General features: G+C 44.4%; 1 protein-coding gene across 1 annotated transcript; it reads right to left on the bottom strand.

Moving 5' to 3' along the window:
* Positions 1 to 17970, bottom strand: LOC144720317 (caprin-2-like). Its single transcript, XM_078596975.1, is given in 21 exon segments — positions 1 to 1622; positions 2307 to 2373; positions 2487 to 2584; positions 3216 to 3410; positions 3889 to 4105; positions 5037 to 5225; positions 5947 to 6012; positions 6223 to 6342; positions 6523 to 6581; positions 6807 to 6924; positions 7868 to 8059; positions 8061 to 8087; positions 8351 to 8386; positions 8498 to 8581; positions 8724 to 8779; positions 10264 to 10440; positions 10917 to 10996; positions 11888 to 12126; positions 13639 to 13725; positions 16255 to 16317; positions 17688 to 17970. Coding segments are annotated over 21 exon segments (2886 nt in total). The 5' UTR covers positions 17835 to 17970; the 3' UTR covers positions 1 to 1053.
* Positions 17971 to 22394: the final 4424 nt, after the last annotated feature.

Here is a 22394-nt window from a genome sequence, read left to right as displayed (position 1 = left end):
TTGCTACTGAACGTATTTATTTGAACGCAAAAATGTACAAGGCTTAGCACATGACCGTCCGCCAAGTGTTATGCAGTTTACTTAATTTGTTTTTGGCAACCTCAGGCACAAACTCCAAGTGCAAACATTTAAACAAAAATAGTGCAAAAATGACAGCCCAAATCGGCAGCGGGCAGCCGAAATCTGCAGCGAACAGCACAGCAAGTAGGGAATGTAGGCGACCATTTCAGCACAATCTGAATTTATCGCAGCCATGTAATGCATGAGGCTGCACTTGAGTCAGTATTCCAAAAAAAGGTCACACGAGTAAACTGCCATTTGCATTATTAATAATTGCGTTGCTCCGAAAGTGTTACACACATTCAGTTAAAGTGCAAATGGGAACGGTTGAGTTACAATTAATTGCAAACCTCATGACAAGAAAAACATTCATACCTGTCAACCCATAATGGTTTACCCATACTCTTGCATAGGGAAATAGAGTTCAGGTCCATACGGGCAAAAACTAATTTGTGTCCGTTTGTATTTCTCCCTTGCGATGATACTTTGTAGGATGAACGTTGACATTTATAAGGGCATGGGAGACCAATAAGGTCTGAATTAATCTGTAATAAGGTAGGCACTGATAAGGGGTTGACAGGTATGCAGACTGGAACACTGCTTTGGACTATTAAACGTGCGAGGGTCGAGCAAATTAAATGCATTCGCATCTAAATGGTTGTACACATCTATTTAAATTAACTCCATCATTAAATCATGGAAACGAATTCAAATACGACAGTAAAAAAAAACCACGCCGGACAGATAACTACCCTCTTTTTTTTTTAAAGCAAGGAAGACGGTCTAAAAAATATATATAAACAACCGAGGGCCGGCACATTGAATAAACAGAACAGAAACACGGACTTAAACGAAGTGTAAAAAAATTAGTACGAATGAATACATCGCAATCTGTGATCCTCGTAAGAAATGCAGATTTGAACACAAGCCTGAGAGAATTCATGGGCCCTGCCATGAGGTGGGGGGGGGTGTCAGGGTGGGACATGGCCATCATCAGTCCAAATACAGCAGGTATCCAGAGAACGTCGAGTACTTCCAGCTGCTCCCGTAGATCGTGCCTCGGTGGACGCGCAGCCAAATGTTGTCGCCCGTCACCAGCTGCAGCACGGCGTGGTTGCTCGCCGTTTCGTGGTCGGGGGCGCCGTCGTTGGCGTAGGCGGACACGAGCACCTCGTCGTTGCGCATCAGGTTAATGTAGAGCGGCACGTTGACGGCCAGCTTGAGGATGTGGAAGATGAACACGTAGGTGCCGTTGGAGGGGCACAGGAAGCGGCCCGTCGTCACGTCGAACGCCTCGCCCAGGTTGCTGATGATGAGGTCGAAGACGATCGGCTGGTCGAGAATGCCCGGCGTGAAGTTAACGGTGCGCGCGGCCGAGAAGGCGACGCGCACCGTCTGCTGCGGGAGAGGGTACATGTTGACGGGCATCATGGTGGCCGGCTGGCCCACCACCTGCACGTCCACAGGGGTGACGCTGCGAGAGTCGCCCCGGCCGGAATCGTTGCTGTTGAAGGTGCCGCTCACCCGCTCGGGGCTGCTCTGCTGGGACGAGTCGCTCCAGCCTTTGCCGTGGGAGACAAGGGGGGTGGGGGGAATATCGTCACGACGACGAATCGGCAGAATGCACTCGCACAGCTCTTGAACCCGGCTTTCCACTGGTACGTTCAAGCTGCGCCGCTTTCATTCCCAAACCGTTTCAGGCCACGTTTTTCCACTGCAGCATACTAGCCACGCCGCAGACGTCAAATTGTGTGACGTCGAGGCGCATATAGGTGATGTCACGATTCCCACGTTCAGTCTTCAGGAGTGTGCGGACCAACATCAAGGAGCGCATCATTGGGCCCCATTCCCTGGCCCTGCTTTGGTTCCAACTCAGCACGACAAATAGCCAGTGCAAAAAACACACATACAGTATCCCGAATCCCCGCGCTGGCTCTCACATGCCAATAGAATAGGGGTATTGCCGTGCACCGTGAGATAAATATAATATAGCAACGTGCAATACATTTTGCCATGCAAATTATGTTGGGAGGACATTGAGCGACAGCATGACGACCAATGGATGAGACTGGTGACAGAATCGCAAACAAAGGAGCGAACGTGTCCAAGAGCAAGAATGCCAGGTGTATTAACGGATGGTAGCAGCGCTGGAGCAGAGGAATGGCGACGACATGGGGATGGCATTCATCCAGCAGTGGATAAGACGACGACGATGAAATTAAAGTGTTAAAATGACTGGGCCTCACCGCTCCGTAATCCGCCGTGCATCGTGCTTGCCACTCTTCGATATCCGTGCTGGTAGCCATAGCCGTCCTTCAGTGCAGAAAAGTCAAGGTTACACGTCTAGCTATCAGTTAGGATAAAGAACTACGCAGCACTGCCTTAATTTAAATTAATCCGAGGTGAACCTAGAGACCACGACTCACCCGATAACTCATGCCTGTATATTCCCGAGCGGGAAAAGTGGGTTGCATGTAAATGCCATTTGGCAAGGCTTGGTACACCGTGCGATAATTCTCCATTCCTGTGAGCAGACACATGCGCGGTGCCAATGTTACCAAGTGCAAAGTCGTTTGCCTGCGTGAACCACACAGCTGTCTCAACCTGGGGGGGGGGGGTGCGGTGGGAATGATACAATGAAGGCCACCCCAACTGACAATCCACTGTTCCTACAATGTCCTTTGACAGGGAATACAGAGAATATAGGTTTACATAGCGTTGCACATGGTTTGCAAAAGGCATGCAAGGTCCATAAATTAAGCCAAGTCTTAATTTTAAACTCATCCCAATAATGCATGTGGTGCCATTTAAGCCGTCTATCGAATACGAATGGCTTATTTTACATACAAGTCTGAACAATCACATCCCCATGTAGATGAAAAGTCTGTCCGAGTACATCCGACACCACGGTATTTTAGGAGCATTTCTCCCTTAGAGAAGTCGGAAAAACAATTCTTAACTGGTTGTTGAAGTAATGGTCTAAAAATAGGCCACTTCATGACAATACTAAAGGATTACCCACATCTTTGCAGCGTCTAAAAATTCCCATTTAACAATCGTGGAACTACCCAATGTTTGTCCTTCTTAGGCCTCCGCATTTCACACGCATTGCTCCCACCCTAGCCCCCCCCCCCCCCCACCATCTCCGTCGCTACCTCTGTACATGGTGTGAGAGCCCCGATAGCCGCCCGTGGGAGCTCTGCCTCCCCGCACGCCCCGGCTCATCCCACGGCTCGGGTAGTAGGATTGTCCGATCGTCTTGCCCGGGTAGGGAGTCTGCGTGGCGGCCGCTTGCTGGAACGGTAGCGAGGGGGGCTGCACGAGCTCCACCTGGGATCCGTACGACCCCACTGGTATGGGCCATCGCCGCCGACCAGAACAAAATGGCAAACACCAGACAGGCATGAGAGAGGAAAAAAAACGAGTGGCCTTTAGGTCAAAAGATTCACAAACCAAGCACCAACTAACTGTTCGTGCGTAGGCAACCACATTTACAAGCAAACCGTATAAAAGCTAGCTTTTCAAAATGTAAAAGTTTGCCATCGTCAGCCACGGTCACTCCACTGCTGGACGAGGGCCTCCTAGCCACCGACCATCTCCCATGAATCCTGCGATGCAACAAGTCACACGGCACCTGCACACGAGCAGATTGCATCGCTCCATCCAACGGTTGACTTTAGAGTTGTAAATAACTGGAGTCAAACCAATTGTGCCTTTTCTGCTGGCCAAACATTCCACGCGGGAACTTTATGAAATGATACAACGTGATATAGCACTCCACACGCACACACATTTCGACTGCCAGAAAGTGTGGAGGCCCGGCATCACCTGGCTGCATGGGGCTCGGCTGCAAGAGCTGCTCGCTCGTGACCGGCTGTGGCTGGAGGTATCCTGGGTTGTAGCTCGCAGAGAACGTTGGCTGGCTCTGCGTCTGATCCTCTGCCTCCATTTCACTCTGGGACTGCAGCGAGTTGCTCATATTGAAGACCTGCGGGGGAGGCCCAAAGAACGCACAGCACCCGTGGAGTGTGGCCGAGTTGTACAACTGCCACGGGTGGGCTTTTAGATGCATTCCTTAGAAACCTCAGCAATGCCCACACAAAAAATAAACGAAACCATTTTTTTATTTTACCAGATGAGATGCACCGAACGCTATAGAGCTATTTTTTCAGCAGCAACCTGTGCAAACACATTCCTATTATATCGTGTGGAAATTTATAACAGCCAATTACTCTAAAACGCATATTTCTAAATGTGGAGGGAAAAACTGGAGAAAAATTCACACGGCCACGGGGAGAACATGCAAACTCGAAATATACGGGCGTCAGGGTCCGGATACGAACCCACGGCCTCCTGTATACCAGGTGAGGCAGTTAGCATCTAACCATGGTGAACCACAGGAGAATGGATCGACATCAAAAGGAACTTTTAATAGACGGGGACATCTATTGACAGCAAGACACATACCACACCACTGGTAAGCAGCTACATATGTAATGGTTCTTGCCACCCCCACATACCCCAACTCCAATTTGCACGTGTTTATTTTAGGATTTTGAAACATCATCTATTGAAGACACCCCAACAAGGGGCTCCAGACAGACAGTTGAAAGTTGGCCACGAGTGGGGCTACCAGCGCACGCAGACCTGTAAGTATTTCTGAAGCATGAAGTAGTACGTCTTATGTACAAGCACGCATGGAGTTGGCCAAATATGCCATATATATATAGGGCCACAGAGCTTGGACAATTATTTACAGTTTCTGGCTGCCTTCCGGCTCGTCTATGATTTCCCATGCCTCTGAATATATCTCAAAGTGTGCACGTTAGGAATTTGTGCAATTTTATATATTCTGTTTTAAATTAACAGATGTTAAGGTCACTCAAAACAACGTCTGCATATAACACGCAGAGACGGCACAGTACTGTAATACGGATAACCGGACGTGTTGCGAGGACTGAATTCCCGCGTCTTACGGAGTGCATGCTCGTGAAGGGCACGGCGTTGGCGCTCATGTCGGTGGAGATCCGCACGGAGCTGCCCACGGCCTTGGGTAGCGGGCTCGGGGCGGGCGACGGGTAGCCCTGCGACTTGGGGCTCGAGTGCCGGGAGGACGCGCTGGCAGGGGACTCGCGCTCCCGCTCCTCAACGGGGGCAACGCACACCTGGCGGAAGGGGGACGAGAGCGAGCAGATTACGGACCTGCCTCCATCTCCCTCTCCTCCACGCACTCCCCTACCTCGCTCCTCGCTCTCATCTCACTACTACTCCCCTCCACGCACTCTCCTAACCTCTACTTCCTCTCAGCTGGAATATGTTGAAATGGATTGAAAAGAGGACATTAATAGGAATGTGTTTTGCACAGTTATATTGGTGACTGGGCTGATAGCTTATTTTCTAAACAATTGACAAATTGAGTTTAAGCCGTACCTCTGATGAGCACGGTTGGCTATGTGCGGTGTGAAGGAAGTTCAAGATGCATACATACATCTCACTACTGCTCAATACGCACTCTCCTACGTCTCTACTCCACCCATCTCACGACTCCCACAATGCATTGTCCACTAGCAATCAACGACTTCCGCTAAAGCCCTCCGTTTACCATTTCTCAACGAGAGGTCACTTCATCTCTTCTGCTGCCACGCCCCGAGGATGGAACTTCCTTTCCCCAGCCCTCAGCGCTGTCGACTCCCTGCCATTATTCAATCACAGGCTCAATACCCCCCCCCCCCCCCTCCTCATAATGGACCACCTCACTCCAAATAAATATTTTTCAGTTTCCAAAAAGCACCTTGATATGCGGTCAAATTTAAGATATAACAATAAAAATAGTGTTAAAAAAAGACTCGTCAGCATCCTTTGGATTTTGTGAAATTAATTTCAAACCTCGGTCAAGTCCACGTTGGAGTTGGGCGAAGCTGGCCGCGATGGGTTTGGCGTTGAGTGAAATATCTGGCAAAGGAATCAAACATTTGCATTTCAGAATGTACCCAATGACAATATATGCTTTAAAAAAGATTTTGAATGTTAAAGTCATTAACTGTCATTACGATCATGAAGAAACTATACAAATGCAAAAAGAAGCATTAACAATATTAAACTGCCTCTTTAAAATTTAAACAAACTGATGGATTTACTGCATTACTGTGACAGTTTACTCACATTTTCGGAATCATAGTTTTGAGTCACAGGAAGAGGAGAACCATGGTTCTCCATTCCCATGGTTGGACTGGATGAGTTGGACGAGGAATGGTTTGACAAGGTGAAGGGCAAGTACATCTCCTGAGATGCATACAACATCGAAGCAAAGGGGGGAAAAAAACACACGGCCTTTAAGAAACGACAAAGTTGACACCATGAAATTCTAAATCATCGCCGCATTCCAACCAGTGTGCGCTGCTTTTGAATAAAAGTGTAGGCAGATAGAAGTCGCGTGCAAAGCCATAAAATCACGTTCCGTACCTTTTCGTGTGAAATGGGTTGCATGACGTCAAGGCTGGCTGGCTTTTCTTCAGCTGCCCCTATGTTAATGAGCATGCGAAGCTTTATTTTATTTTAAAAAACATTGCTTTTATTACGACAGTATTACTATAATATTGCCATTTGAAAACTCATTTAAAACTGCTTTTTGTGTTCAGTTTGTCCTTTCCCACGCCCCTCCGATTGTCACGATTGGCTACGTACGGCACAAAAGAAGCTCAACATATATAGTGGTAATCGCAATGGGGAAGGCGAGCCTGGTTTACCTGCGGTTGCCGTTACGCTTGGCAAAGCAATTCCCTGCGCTGCCATGCACTGATGACTCAAAACGGGAGACGTTTCTACACCTTTCTCTTGATCGCTTTCAGGTTCTATCATGGACTCCTGGGACAGGAATATAAATTCAAGTTCTTAACATTTACAAAGTTCATCGGTCAATAAAACGTTAAAAATAGCCTACTTACTCATCAACTATTTATTCGAATGCTCAATATTTGCCCGATTATAACGAGGCATAACAATCATGCATACGCATATATTTTGTAGCACTTCGAACCCGAGTTGGTTGTCCAAAGTGATTCATTAGCGATAGTCATTTTTATCTTGCGAGCTGCACGAGAAGACGTCACACGTGATTGACATCATCAGGAGGGGCGTGCTTGACATGCCATGTCAGCGCCTTGGTCAAAATGGGCTTCATCCATTTAGGTTTTTTTTTTTTAAACTGCCAAGATTTCAGAGACTCTTTCATCAATTTGTCCAGTTTTTTTTTCTGAAGAGAATCCCTCATTAGCAACAAGACTTCACGCAACATTTTAATTTATAATCGGATAATCTTTACAAGCAGTTATTGTGACATTACCTACAGACAGACAGGCATAGATGGACAGAGATAACCCAAGGAGGTTTCCACCAAAGGTCAAAATCAGAATATTTCTTTATCTAATGAGCTATTTTCACAGATGCCCAGTATGGGCGGGTCAGAAAGCTACAACAAACAATACAAAAAAACGACAGGAGTGCAAAGTATAGGAAGGGAAATAAATCACTAAAAATAAATACACAAAATGGGTAAAGTATATTACATTCAAATTGCATAAGTAGACCAATTCCGAAGCTTGGCAAGGCAGCAAAATAACAAGAAGAGTCCCAGATCACACCAACAACACACAGTCCCTCAATACAATGGTACACATTCAAATGTAACTATCGATACATGGGTAAAGATGAAAATAAAAGTTGAAAAGCTTGATAAATATATATATAACCGCATCGAGTTCACAACTCAAGTTTAACAAATGGGGGGCGAGATAGGAGAGACAGTCACCTGGATGAAGCTAAAAGTTCCCTGCATCTGGGCTATGAGGTCCAGCAGCTGCTGCCGTTTCGTTTTCGGGTCAAGGGTCACATCCGGCAACTCCAGGGGTCCGTTGAACACCGGGATCTCCAACACCGGTGCCGACATTTGGATCTCCAACTTCTTCACCGGTACTGCGATCTTCTTGGGTTGAGGGGGGGGGCAGCAGCAGCCCAGATTCCTTGGCCAGCTGGCCAATTGAAGGGGGGGGGGGGGGGCAGAGAGGGGGGGGGGGGACATTGTGTTATACAGAGTTGAACAAATACAGCGTTGTTGTTTATTAATATTTTGCTATGTCGAATTAAAAAAACATGTATGTATAACTTATTTCACACCGTACGTAGCCATCCTTGCCAAATCGGAGGTGCAGATATCTACTATATATAAAATACATCATTAAAAGCATTCATTTTTGTGAAATTTGAGGACTTACATTTCAAAAACAATTCTTACCCTTGCGAGCGATAGTTCTCTTTTGGGAAGCCTTTGCTAAAAAAATTCAGGCGAGAGAATGCAATGGCAATAAGGGGATTGTTATTAAAAAAAACACTTTAAAATATGTTTGTTATAGAAATTAAGTGCATAAAATAAGATGCCTACCTCCAGAGATTCAAACTTCAGGCTTGGTAATACCTCCGATGACTGGGAAACTTGAACTTCAGAAACATATTGTCGGTTCACGAACTAAATAGAGCCACATTTCATAAAACAAGCAGGTAATTTAATAAAAAATAATGCATCTGTGCCAGTGCCTAATACCAGTGCAAAAAAACTAAATAAAATCACTTTCACAAAACTACAACAACTTCGAAGATAAGTCTCTTACCTCTCTTGTTTTCAAAGCTTTTGGAGACGCGGTGACATTTGTTGGAATATTAAGGCCTTGTGGAAAAGAGAGGAAGAGCAGTCAAGAATCACAGCGCACACCTCGGCTTTTAACCGTTGCCATCAAAAGGCATCGGCCGTTGTTGGTCTCCACGAATCTGGCGATCAAGGTGAAGGCGGCCCCAAGGGTCAGATGGTGGGGGATCATGAAGGTGGGGGGGGGGGGGAATGTCATGACAGATCTTTGAAATCGCGCATCTACTGTGCAGCAGTTTGCAGGACCTGGCAGAGGGTGGGCAAAGTGATGGCGAGGTTTTTGGTGGTGGCATCAAATCGCTCTGGCCACGATGACTTCGTGATGAAGCTTTGTGCTAACATTCACCGCAGATTGCGTGCCGTTCGAGGGATGCAGGGTAACAAACTTTAGAATCGCCCTTGTGATGGAATTACATTTCAAGGATTCCATTTGAGAATTCATCCTTTTTTTGGGTTTCAACGAGGTAAACATGGCGGCCTCTAGTGGCCACAAAGGTCACGTGAACCAGTGATACGAAACGCACGAATCGAACAATCAATTCGTACACGTGTAGTTGTGCTATAGTCGACCTTTTCCCATATAAGAGAACAATAATATACACATGCATATTCCCTTTTTTCCCCTCACTACGCCATTCCTAGTGTGTACAGTGACTTTACACTTGGTTACATTTAGGTTATCGATCCACTTTGCAGTTCACGAACGCACTGTATTATCGGTATGCCCCGATTAATTGAAGCCACAAATGTAGGACCACTCATTTGGGGGGGGGGAGGGAAGTTGTATATATCATGTACAGATTTTTTTTTTTAAGTGCTCAATACTAATGGCTACAACAATATTCGCCTCGTTTTCGCACAAGGTGCACTGTGGGTCTGGCCTATGACAGAACGCCTCATTAGATCTTAAACTCGACAGCCTTCCCCCACGACCTCCGCCTGCTCTGATGAGTCCGGTGTGCCCGAATACCGTCGATGCACCTGGCAATTTAGTCCTGAACGTGAGGATGTTGCAAAGTATGATGCGAGGGAGTATGTGGAATAAAAAAAAATATTTTATATACATTAAAAAATACTTTTGAACACGACTGCACTTCACCGCTTTCGTGCATCAATTATCCAAAGCAAAACCAAACGTGGTTGCTTTTGTTGTTGTCGGCACAATGCGATTCAACCCAAGCAAACACTCCAAATCTGTCGAAACGTACTTTCATATTACTCACAAAAAGTATGACATTAGTGGACGACACATTTCCACCAGCTGCGGCTTTCTAACACAAAGCCAAGTTCTGATTTACCCAATGGTTTTTTTGCCTTAGTAATATTTTCCAAAGCGAGGTTGCTACACCGAATAGATAACATCCCCGTGTCAAAGACTGCAGCAAAAGTTAAGGCGTGTGCACCGTTGCTAAAACACAAACAAACCACAGCAGTCCAAAGTGCACATGTTGCATGCGAGGGTTAAAAACGATCTGAATTGCACTCCGTATCAAGATATTTCTCACCTATGCTTTTGGCCACAGGTGTTGGAGGTGGAGTGAGCGGATGGATACTCTTGTTCACCTTGTCGTTATTCTTGACTGGAGTTTCACTCTCTTCCTCCGAACTTTCGGGTATGTACTCCGGAATTTTGTCAAAGTATCCGCACTTGATCACTTTGCTCACAACCGCTTGCACATGGTCTGGGATAAGATAAAGAAATCAAAATACATTTAATAAGAGATAAAGGTGCTCACCTTCAATGACTTGCTCACTCAGAACAAGGGGGCTCTAGACAGCCCCGCCTAAAAAGTGTATTTTGGCCTACTCTGCCATGCTGGCCAGAAGAGGGGATTACTCACACTTCACCCCAACAGATGCAACCTGCCGATCTACGCACCGTGGTGGTGCACCCCATTATAATTTATCCCGGTCGGTTGAGAGAAGTGGAAGGATTTCAGAAATGTGCCGATCGCTTAAACTGCCACATGCACACTGGGGGACTAGCTGTCCAGGTGGCCGGTTCGGGATTAAAATAATGGCGATGTAAGCATACAACTTTCTAATTCAAATGTTATTTTGTGTAGTACAAACGAACAATTCCTTCTTTGTGTATATATGTATAAAAGCTCTTTAAAGTATTTTTTGCATGTTTAGTCGGATTTTCGTAACTACTTACGAGTATCGTCTGAAGCACTCTCTTTTCCTTCCAGGAACTCCCACAAGTGGATAGATGCGTTTTTCATCTGCGTGTCAAAACTGCCCACATGTAACATGACATTGCAATATAAACCGTTATCAATAGCACACACCGTGATTTTAAGACATTGGTTAAAGGCGGTTAAACAAGAAATTGAAATAACATTTAAGAATTGTACCGGTATACGAAAAAATATATATGCAGTGGTGGGGCGCGGTCACTGTTGTAGGCCAATCGGTTTCCAAGACAATGCATATATAATTATCAGAGCGTGTTTGTTTGCATGTTTTGCCACAAGTACGTGTGTCTAATGCAGTCTCGTTTCCTTGCAATAGGCGTCTCTTTGGTGTTTGGCCATCTGAACACCTCCTGTGTCATTGCCAGAAACAATAAGGCCCGTTCTCTTCCTTTCATCATGCTCATTAAGATAAAAAAAATCAAATTAATATTCGTTCTCTCACGTGTCTGCTTCACAATTATCTCCGCTCATCACATCTATACCGTCATCTCGCAAGGATTTTACAAAGAGCAGCCCCCCAAAAAATCGATTTCTGCTTAGTCCCTCAGTGAGCGAGTAACTACCACTGCTGTCTGGTCCATCCCAACTGCGAGAATGGCATTAGGTATTGACCCACCTGCCATTCTCTACCAAGCTTTTACATTTTATTATATTTGACAGGCGTATTCTTAATAGAGGTTGTCACAAATACACAGTCTAATATAGTGATGCTTTGTGCAACAAATTATTCTGTTTACAATAGGCTCCAATTCCATGTGGGACGAAACTGGAGTACTGGGAGAGGGAAAAAAAATGAATAAGATTCATAGCTTAGCAAAAATTACGAATTAATCCACTGCTATTCTACCATCCCTTGAACTCGCATCCCCAGGTTCGTAGAGCTCCCCACACACTACCGCTGGACACACCACACACACACGAGCGCGGGTACCTAATGTCCTTCTCGCGGTTGGGGTGGATCAGGGAGTACATGTCGTCGAGGGCCTTTAGCTCGACGGGCGCGAGCATCACGGCGCCGTGCAGGCCCCGCGTGAAGTCTCGCCGCACGTTCTTGTTGCCCAGGTGCTCGAGCACGTACTGCAGCTCCACGACGCTGCGCAGCCGCCCCTTCTCGCTCTCCTCCTGCAGCAGCAGCTTGCAGTGGGCGGCCTTGCGCTGCGATTTCTGAAACTGAACGGGCAGGAGCCGACGCACCCGACGGAGGGCGCGGTGTGAAGGGGGGTGCGGCGGAAGGGGGGGTTTGTCGTGACAATGTGATTCGTGTCTCTCTCGTTGCTTTCTTCGCGAGCGATCTCAGCGCAGTCGTTCCATTCGTCGTCGCGAATGTGTTTTTTTAAATTACGGTAAAATTGTCGTTTTAGTCTTATTTTAGGTAATAGAGCGAACGTCACGATTTTTGAAATTGACCACCACGGCAACAACCACCACCAGGATCACAACCAACCACCACAGCGGCAACACTTTAATGACGGCTTACCACAATGATCGCAACTACAGTACTACAGAAATTAGCGGAGGAAAAATTATTTATACTTTATTTTGTAAAAAACAAACACAGGAAATGGGCATGGAAAAGCCCAATTGGAGAATTCATGAACGAGATTAACTTACTCTTTGGTTCTTTCGGTAAAGTCACGTAGGTAGAAGAATAATAGATCACGACGTTTCGATCGCAACACAAGCAATCGTCATCAGGTGGGACAACCACAGCAAGAAGCAGTTTTTTATTGCTGTGGTTGTCCCACCTAATAACGATTGCTTGTGTTGCGATCGAAACATCGTGATCTATTATTCTTCTACCTACGTGACTTTACCGAAAGAACCATAGAGTATGGATTCCTGCAGTCACGAAAGCTTCAAATCTAGATTGAGATTAACTTAATTCAAACGGACAATCCCTATGCCATCAGACACGTCTCGGTCCTCGAAAAATTCAAACATAGTTGCACTTTACCATAGCCAACGGGAGGGCAATAATACTGGTAAGGTATGCGATCAAAAATTAATTGCATGCTATGGAATACGCTAGACGGAGTCATTTAATTACCTTCACACTGTAGAACGTTCAGGAAGGTCACACTACAAAAAAGAACAGTGTCGATTTTAACACAACTGTGGTTCTATTCCTCCCTAATGAGAGCCACTTCACGTGAAAGTGTGCGCTGTGCAGAGGGAAGGGGAATGTTTACATGGGTTTCTGATATAATAACTACATTAAAGGTTAAATAATGGCTTCCAGTTGCTGAGCGAAAACATTAAACGGTCACACTCGTTGCGCACAAAAGTGCTTGCCACAACTGAACCACAAAACCTCGCCGATCTCGCCAAGGAGCATAAACCATCATCACACGAACTCCGGTCATCCTTGCAGCGGCTTTTGGCTAGCCAGCGAACAAAGATGGCAATTGCAACATGTGCTTTCAGATGCGCTTCTGCGGCCGTCTGGAACGCTTTTCCTTACGATATTAGGAAACCACTGGAGCTATGCACTTAAATCTAGATTTAAAAATATTAGCACGGTTGGCTATGTACGGTGCGAAAGAAGTTCAACATACCTACACACCAATAGCAAATGTAAAACTGACCATAATTTGCTTACAAGCGTAATCACTGCATCATCCACACTCTTCCCTTCATCACGTAGGAAAAACACTAAAACGTACCTTAGATTTTGATACTCACCTCTTGGTTCAGAGCCGTGAAGGTCTTTTGTATATCCTGCGCAAATTCCAAATTGCCAATAACTTCCTGGTAACTATTTACAGCTTCCTGTGAGGCCAACAACAATTTTGGTCTGAAAATATTTTACCCTTCATGACTGACAACATTACAGCAATTATACACAGCCTCTCACACCTTAGACAACACACAACCCAATATTAGGGGAACAAAATCACGTGGAAAAAATTACGCCTTCACAATCCAAGAAATTTAATCTGGAATGTATTTGATAAACTCCGACTACAAGAACACATTGCGAAAACGAATTTGTATCCGCACAACAATTGCCAAGTGACCGTGATGTCACACAGCTCTTGTTCCAGGCTAAGTGCACTTTGCGGTGAGATAAAGCAAATTGATTCACACACCCTTAGAAATAATATCTAATAACTCGTGTTGTTCAAGGATACAAAGGTTATTTTATTACCGTGTTAAAGGTGCAGCAAACGCCAAATCTCCAGCCAATTGCTTGGGGGTTGCTTCAGCCCATCACCTCTCAAGGGGTCCATAAAATCAGTACCACTTTATTGGGAAGTCAAATAGAGGTTTGTCCTTTGGATAGACTCGCCACTGCAATAGGAATTTAGAGGCAAGTCCCTTAACTGGAGTTGTAAACAGGAGGGTGCGCACCCCTCATCAGAAAACCACAGACTTTAAATCAACAAAAAACATAAAACTGGACAAAATAAACTCAAATGCCATAATGCATGAATGGGGAGGAAGAGGGCCGGCAATTTGGAGGTTTGGGCACGCTCGCCACCTAATTCGGCATCCTGCTGTATCCACAAGTAACTAGCCCTCTCACAGAGCCTACCCCGAACAAACTAACCAACCAGCCACCAGAGCTAGCCCTTCCACCGACTAAACATCTTGCCACCCCGTCTTAGTTCCCCACACCAGTAATCGTTCTCACTACTTCTAACCAGCCACTAATATACTAAGGCCACCCACCAACCCTAACCAACTAGCCCAACCAGTCACTGGTGTTCGCCCTCCGACTGACCCCACCTTGAACCACGACAGACTAACAGACCCGCCACCGTCAACCCTGTAAACAGGACCATTTTTATGATGACACGCTTTTATTTAACTCGCTATGTCTGTTGTTGTCGCATCCTCTAATCTTGTAACGCAATTTTAACCCACTTCCCAATGTGGTATCGACTGCAAACGTCGTATAGTTATGTCTTACTGATAACAATTCTATATTCTATCATAACACTTTTATTTTTATTGTTATACATTTTACACGCTTTCTAGTAACTCACTCTGTTGTTGTCGTATCCTCAAATCTTGTAACTCAATTTTAACCCACTTTCCAATGTGGTATCGACTGCAAACTTGGTATACTTATTGTCATACTGATGACAATACTATATTCTATCATAAAAATAAAAACAATATTTTTTAAACCATCTTTTTTATATGTTATGTTTCGCCTTGGCTCCAATTGTCCACGCTCAACTCACGTTGGCTGTAAATCACCAGTCCCTCACGTTGTGGCAAGCTTTGGGGCCACTTCCTCGAGTCGTGGAGTTCTTCCATTACCAGTACGGTACATTTCATTAAAGCGTGTTTTTTAAAAAAAGTATTCTTAAATATTACTTATTTCAAGGGGGTGGTTGGTGGTGGGGAGGCGCGAATATCAGTGCTAAAACGAACTTTAAACAAAGGCTACCCCACAGGATGTGTAACGGCATGCTTTGCCTCAACCACGCGTCGCCTGCGTTCTGCTGGAGTTCTCTCCACCCGCTGTAACGCCCACCGTCTAATTGTGCTCAATGATGCTAAACCAAACTTGCATTTTTAAAAATCCTTTATATCAAGTTCGCTTGCTTGCGTGCTTGCTTGCTTGCTTACGACCGTGCAAATCTTTCGGTCGTTTTTTAACCCACTTCCCGTGATTCAATCGAGCTGACATTTTCCACACAGACTCGTTGTGCGTGACAATTTATTTTTCAAAATTTTACACTGTTTAGGGAAAAAATATGTAATATTTAATTACCAATTGCTTAATGCTGGCAGACAATCATCTGACCCATAAGGTGGCAGCCATCTCAAGCCAGAGGACGAGAGGACTCTAGCCGCCACGCATATAAAAGATTTATAGTGAAAAACTTTGTTTTTATGGCTATCAACATCATGTGGACATTTCAAGCAGCCAAATACTCTAAAGACACGACAATTCTACATGTGGAGTGGGGGGGGAGAAAAGCCGCATGACCTGGAAAAAAAATTCCACGCGACCACGGTGAGAGAGAGAGAGACACGCAGACTCCAAATACGAAGCAGGCGACGTCAGGGTTGGGGTCAAACCCCATGACCTCCTGTGTACCAGCCGAGGTCGTTGGCATCTCCCCCAATCAACACGCGACACCCATCACATTCATTCGTACAGCCCCCTCCAAAACAAATGTTTTCTTTTTTACTCGACAGAGGCAGTGGCAGAGGGGTGGGTGCTGAGGGGGTCTGAGCCTTCAGTTGGGGGGGGGGGGCTCATCCCCCAACCGCACCCCTCGGACTGGGTGCCCCCCCCCCCGTCCCTAGCGCTTGTGCCCTTGCCACCCACTCGCTCACCTGCTGGTCAAGGTTAAGCTTCTCGTCGCTGTCCAATCTCTCCCGGTACCCGTCGAGTTTCCCCTGCACGCATGCGTCAAACAGGGAGGGGGGGGGGTTACATGTGGTCATACACAAGGTGGTCCCAGATGTCTTGTGCACCCCCCCCCCACCGCATTTTTTATTCTCTAAAACCGAATTTTTTTTAAAGCAAAATTTATTAAATACAGAAATTCACATGCAAAAATGTTAGGGGTCGATTAATTGGGGCGGATGTGTGGGTCACAAGATATCTGGACCACCCTGTGGACGAAAACTGCAGCAACGGAGCATTTAACACGGGCCAAACGCTACATTCCAAAACATAGAGATTTAGTTTTTACAACGAATCCCCACTGCCCCACGCTCGAATATACCTGCGTGGTTAGTCCCTTAAGATGAATAATTCACAGCTGGACGAAGAGTCCTTCGCCCTCGTCCACGCCCGTGGTACTTATTTGACCATACTTCACCGCACTGGTTCGTGCGCGTTGAGTATATCCACTCGCCACCCGATGTTAGCCGTGGCCGGGGAGGAGGGAGGGGGTTGGAGAACCGCGGTCCACACCGCAGCCGCGCGTCAAACACCGCAATCTCTGCTCCCACCCACCCACCCACACAGATGCAGTGCTGTAACGTACAAAGGCGCGGCCCCTGCAATTGCTTGCTCTCGCCACTGCTGGCGGACAAAAAGCCCCCCCCCCCCAACTCGAGTGAGCCCTCGAGAGAGAAAGAGAAGCCACGAGAGTTATTCGGCGTTGAAAATAAAAAAAACACCCCCATCGTACACAGCAAGTTGAGGTTACTCGCCCAAATTAAACGAATCCGTAAAAAAGTGATGACTGCATATGGGGGGGGGGGGAATGAAATCGCATGCGGTGGTGACAAGCACACGCAGTCCAATATTTCCAGCAATTGAATGTTTAAAACAAAAACAAAAAAAAAATCACAAACCTAACCAATGCATGAAAATAAAAGCCACGGCTTTAAACAGCAAACGACAAAAAAAATCGATTCCATCCCAAAGCGTATTTTGTATTCAGGACCTCCCCGTTCTACAGTCTTGCTGCTACAGTCTTGCTGCTACAGTGCACGACGAATGACAAAGCAATGGACGAGGCAACATTAGCTCTCAGACAATGCACAATCGGAGCCACCCCCTTTCCATCACGCCGCACACACACACACACGTGTGTGTTCCACGCTACGCACAATTAAACCCGAAAAGCACACCACCTCGAAAAATCTCACACATCATATAATATACGTACACCGTATACAATACAAGCAAGTACATCAGCACAAACACACACACACACACGCGTGCTTGCGTGGCTAAACAATAATCGAGCCAACGGAAGTCCACAGCACACACTGCGCAAAAGTTGGGGCGTGAATCAATTCATGGAATTTACCTTTCGTTTTTCCAAGTTCCTTATTTTGTGTTTCAGATAGAGCATTACGTTATCGATGTAGCTCTCATACACGCCCGTGAGCGTCCGAATGCCTCTTCTCTCGGTCGCACTCTGCTTCTCTTGCATGGTGGGCTTAGGCACGATCATATTTGGCGTCGACAAAAATGAGTGAGGATGGGATGGATGAATGAATGAATGAAACACAACAGAGAAGGATCGTTCCTCCTCCTCCTCCCTCCCTCCCTCTGCCCACACCCGAGCACTCGCGACCAACCAGAGGAACTAGGGGTGGGCAGGCGCACTGCAGACGCTTATATAGCCCACGCGATGTCCCACAAGTCATTGCAAATTTCGTTGGGAATATTATCATAAATAAATCATATTCATTCGCGTAAAACTGTGCATTTACCAAGTGCGTGCACCGCGAAGCGTAACCACGAATATTTTTTAAGTCAAATTAAAAAAAAATACAAGATCATCGATGCGTTGCTTATGAGTCTTTGAATTTGGCTGAAACTACCGTATTGTAATTGCACGTCCTGATGATCGGAACAGAATGGCCTTGAGTAGATATTTAAAGGGTTTCAAAACATTAAGCTGCTCATGTCCAGTCAGGGAAATCATGACCATAATCATACGATTCTTTTGCTAGTTTTCACTGGACACGAAGTGTAATCGTCAACTAATGAGCACGGATATGAAAGCTCATCACGCCAAGCGGCCAGCAACACGCGGCACCATTTACAACGGATAGGTGATTACATTTAGATAATTTTCATATAATAATGTATGACAATTTTTTGTTTACTTTTTTATGAACTGATGTAGTTCTTTTATACAGGAAAACAATAATAGAAGGAAATACAATCCCAGAAGTTATTGTAGTCACTAACTGTTCACAATAATAATAAATAAACACTGTAAAGGTACATAACTTATCACATTGTAATCACGAATGACAATTCTTTAATAGGAATATGCAATGATCACATTCACCCTGCGGCATACAAGTACAGTACAACAATGTACAGGATTGTGCAGTAACTTCCCTCTGCTTCCCACAACACAGCCCTGTTCCGTAGAATAACCTGGTTAATAATGACATTCTTAGGTTTTTTCGGTAAAGTCACGTAGGTAAAAATTTTAAATTAATAAAAGTAAAATTAAAATAAAATGAAAATCACGACGTTTCGGAGGCAACACAAGCTTCCGTCTTCAGGTGGAATTGTCACAGCACGATAGCTGTATCAAGTGAGAGAAATTCCAAGAACACAGTATTTGTATATATACTGGTTGAGGGTGGGAGGAGCCAAGGTAGGCCCTGAATATATATTTTTGTGAGGTTCGGGGCATACCTTGGCTCCTCCCACCCTCAACCAGTATATATACAAATACTGTGTTCTTGGAATTTCTCTCACTTGATACAGCTATCGTGCTGTGACAGTTCCACCTGAAGACGGAAGCTTGTGTTGCCTCCGAAACGTCGTGATTTTTATTTTATTTTTATTTTACTTTTATTAATTTTAATTTTTTTACCTACGCGACTTTACCGAAAAAACCTAAGAATATGAATCCTTGCAGTCACGAAAGCTTCAAATCTAGAATTGGTTAATAATGACATTATTTTTTGGGGTTAGATCGTGTAGGTATGTTATTTGTTCTAGATTTGAAGTTTTCGTGACTGCAAGGATCCATACTCTTTGGTTCTTGATGATTGCTTATGTCGCAATCGAAACGTCGTGATTTATTTTTATTTTGTATTTAATTTTTTCACCTACGTGACTTTACCGAAAGAACCAAAGAGTATGTTATTTGTTGTACTATAATTCTCCACCATCCGACATAACCTATCAAAACAATTTGTAACGTAAAGCAAATATACCAATTTATTTGTTTTTTCACAAAAAAACTATTGTTTTTACCATTTTGTCAAAAACTCATTCTGGAGACTTTTGCCAAAGAAAATTGACCATTCTGTCAAAAAATATGCTCGCATTTCAAAATTCCGGTTATTAAACCGACTGCTGTGCCTTTACATTATGTCTAAATGTAAAGTGTCAAAAAGTAAGAATTGTACCTACAATTGTACACGTGTTGTGGTAAAGTGTTTATTTCCCCCACACAGAATACTGCCATGTGAGCCCCGTATACGTTTTACCTTTGGGGTTTGACCAGGTACCGAGATTGCAATTGACGTGTACAGTTAAGTCTACGTTGTTAAATCATTACCGTAACAACGTGTGAAATATTCACGTCACTGATTTATGTTTATGCGTCATATACTGTATCCTTACTGTAACAGTGGAGCACTTCTGAAAACCGGAAAATCAAGCATCGGAGTCCACATGAGCTCAGACCAGATATTTAATTTGCCGTTACCACCCGAGGTGGCATGGCTTTAGTTGTTCCAATGGCTTTATGTGACCATTAACGGTGAAATTATGCGATATCCATTTGAAATGAGTGGGAATAAAATAATTGACTCCTAAGTAGCGGTATTATTACATCGGTATGATACGCGTTTTGTTACTTTAGGTGGTTACAGTTCCGTATCTGGCCCTTAAACTAGCAGACGGTCATCTAAGTTTTTCACGCGAAAGAACACTAAACCGACATTGTTTTTTATGAACGCATGTTGAAAACATATGGGGATATTGCACCGTTCATATGCAACAGTTGTTTGTATCCTTTATTCACCCAGGAGATGAAATAAACCCATTGAGACAAGGAAAACATTGCCTCTTTTGCAATGGTGACCTGGGTTGTACATGAAGTTGAAAGGTGAAATAAAAAAAATCGTGGCAGACCGTTGAAGATGAGCAGAGCTCAGGGCAGCTTGCAACTACAGTGAATTATATCCAAAAGTTCCTTTACAGTACTTGGCTGCTTAACATTCCCACGTGATAAGCCATTTTGTTGAGCTATCATTTGTGGCCAGGTAGCTTCTGAAAAAGAGCGACATAGCTCAATGGGATCTTACCTGGTAAATCAAAAAAATTGTTTAGTTTAAAATGAGAAGGCTGCATGAGACATGATTTTGGAAGATCACCGTGTTACTATTATGCAGTCAGCCGACGCCTTTGAAATTGCTGTGGGTCCCCAGAATACAAACATGCGACATCAAAGGGGGAGCGTCCAATAACTTCCCATGACAACAAGTTTGACGGAATAAAGGCAAACTGGCACAAGTTGAAGAGGCAATTTATTTACTGGTGGTTAGATCTGGAAAAAAAACATTATGGCTCAGAGCCTCAACGGCAGCCACAAAAAATCAAGTCGAAGTACTATGTAGGCAATATCATGCGTTTCATATGATACACATGAGTCAAAGCGCTGTGGAAAGACAAGACATACACCCTTTAATTCTAGATTTGAAGCTTTCGTGACTGCAAGGATTCATACTCTTAGGTTTTTTCGGTAAAGTCACGTAGGTAAAAAATAAAATTAAAAGTTAATAAAAGTAATAATGGAAATAAAATAATAAATCACGACGTTTCGGAGGCAACACAAGTCTCCGTCATCAGGTGGGACCGTCAGTAATTTTAGCTGTGACGGTCCCACCTGATGACGGAGACTTGTGTTGCCTCCGAAACGTCGTGATTTATTATTTTATTTTATTTCCATTATTACTTTTATTAACTTTTAATTTTATTTTTTACCTACGTGACTTTACCGAAAAAACCTAAGAGTACATACACCCTTGGTTCTGCATGACAGTGCTCCAGTTCACACTGCCAAGATTTACAAAGGCTGGTGTCAAGGAATTCCACGTTTAAGGAACTCCTGCCTCCTGCCCCTTCTCCAGGCCTGGTATCCAGTGGCTCTCACCCGTCACCCAAAATTGAAGGAGCATTTGCGTGGAAAGCATTTTGACGATGATGAGCTGATTGACGCAATGCAGAGGAACCTGAATGAGCTGAAATAAATCGTATTTATGTAGGTATTCAAATGCTTCAGAGACAATAGCGCACTATTGTTTAAACGCACTTTATGCATTTAAACAATTATATGAAGAATATATATTTTTTATCTGAATGTGTTGAATATTTAATGTGGTTCTTAAAAGTGTATGTACTTGGTATGTATGTTCGTCTCATTTTTCAACCACTATCATCTACTGTTGTTATTTCACTCAATTATTTTCTCTTGAGTGTAAAAGTGTTGTGCTCTTTAACCTGACCAAGAGCAATTTACACAAACTGTTGCATCCGTTACAGCTATTACGGACAGGCCCACATCCCACTTTTGAACATTCAAGTGGAAGGGCGATCTTCTTGGTTCTTTCGGTAAAGTCACGTAGAAGGGAAACAATAAAATAATAAAAATAAAACATAATAAAATAATTCTCACGACGTTTCGGCCACAACGCAAGCAGCCGTCCTCAGGTGAAGAACAGGTCTGTCGGAAAGACAGCGTCTGAATGACCTGTTCTTCACCTGAGGACGGCTGCTTGCGTTGTGGCCGAAACGTCGTGATAATTATTTTATTATGTTTTATTTTTTATTTATTTATTACTTCCCTTCTACGTGACTTTACCGACAGAACCAAGAAGATGAATCCCTGCAGTCACGAAAGCTTTAAATCGAAACTTGGAAGGGCGATGTTAACTTTTTTTTTAGAACAATATTGTTGACGAGCATGTCACATGGACAATGCAAGGTTAGTCTTGAAGTGTCTTCCTTACGTGGTAAATACACAACAACGGCA

Source organism: Lampetra planeri, chromosome 8 (assembly GCF_965212315.1).
Source record: "Lampetra planeri chromosome 8, kcLamPlan1.2.h2, whole genome shotgun sequence".
NCBI lineage: Eukaryota > Metazoa > Chordata > Hyperoartia > Petromyzontiformes > Petromyzontidae > Lampetra > Lampetra planeri.
This window is presented reverse-complemented; position numbering and strand designations above follow the sequence as displayed.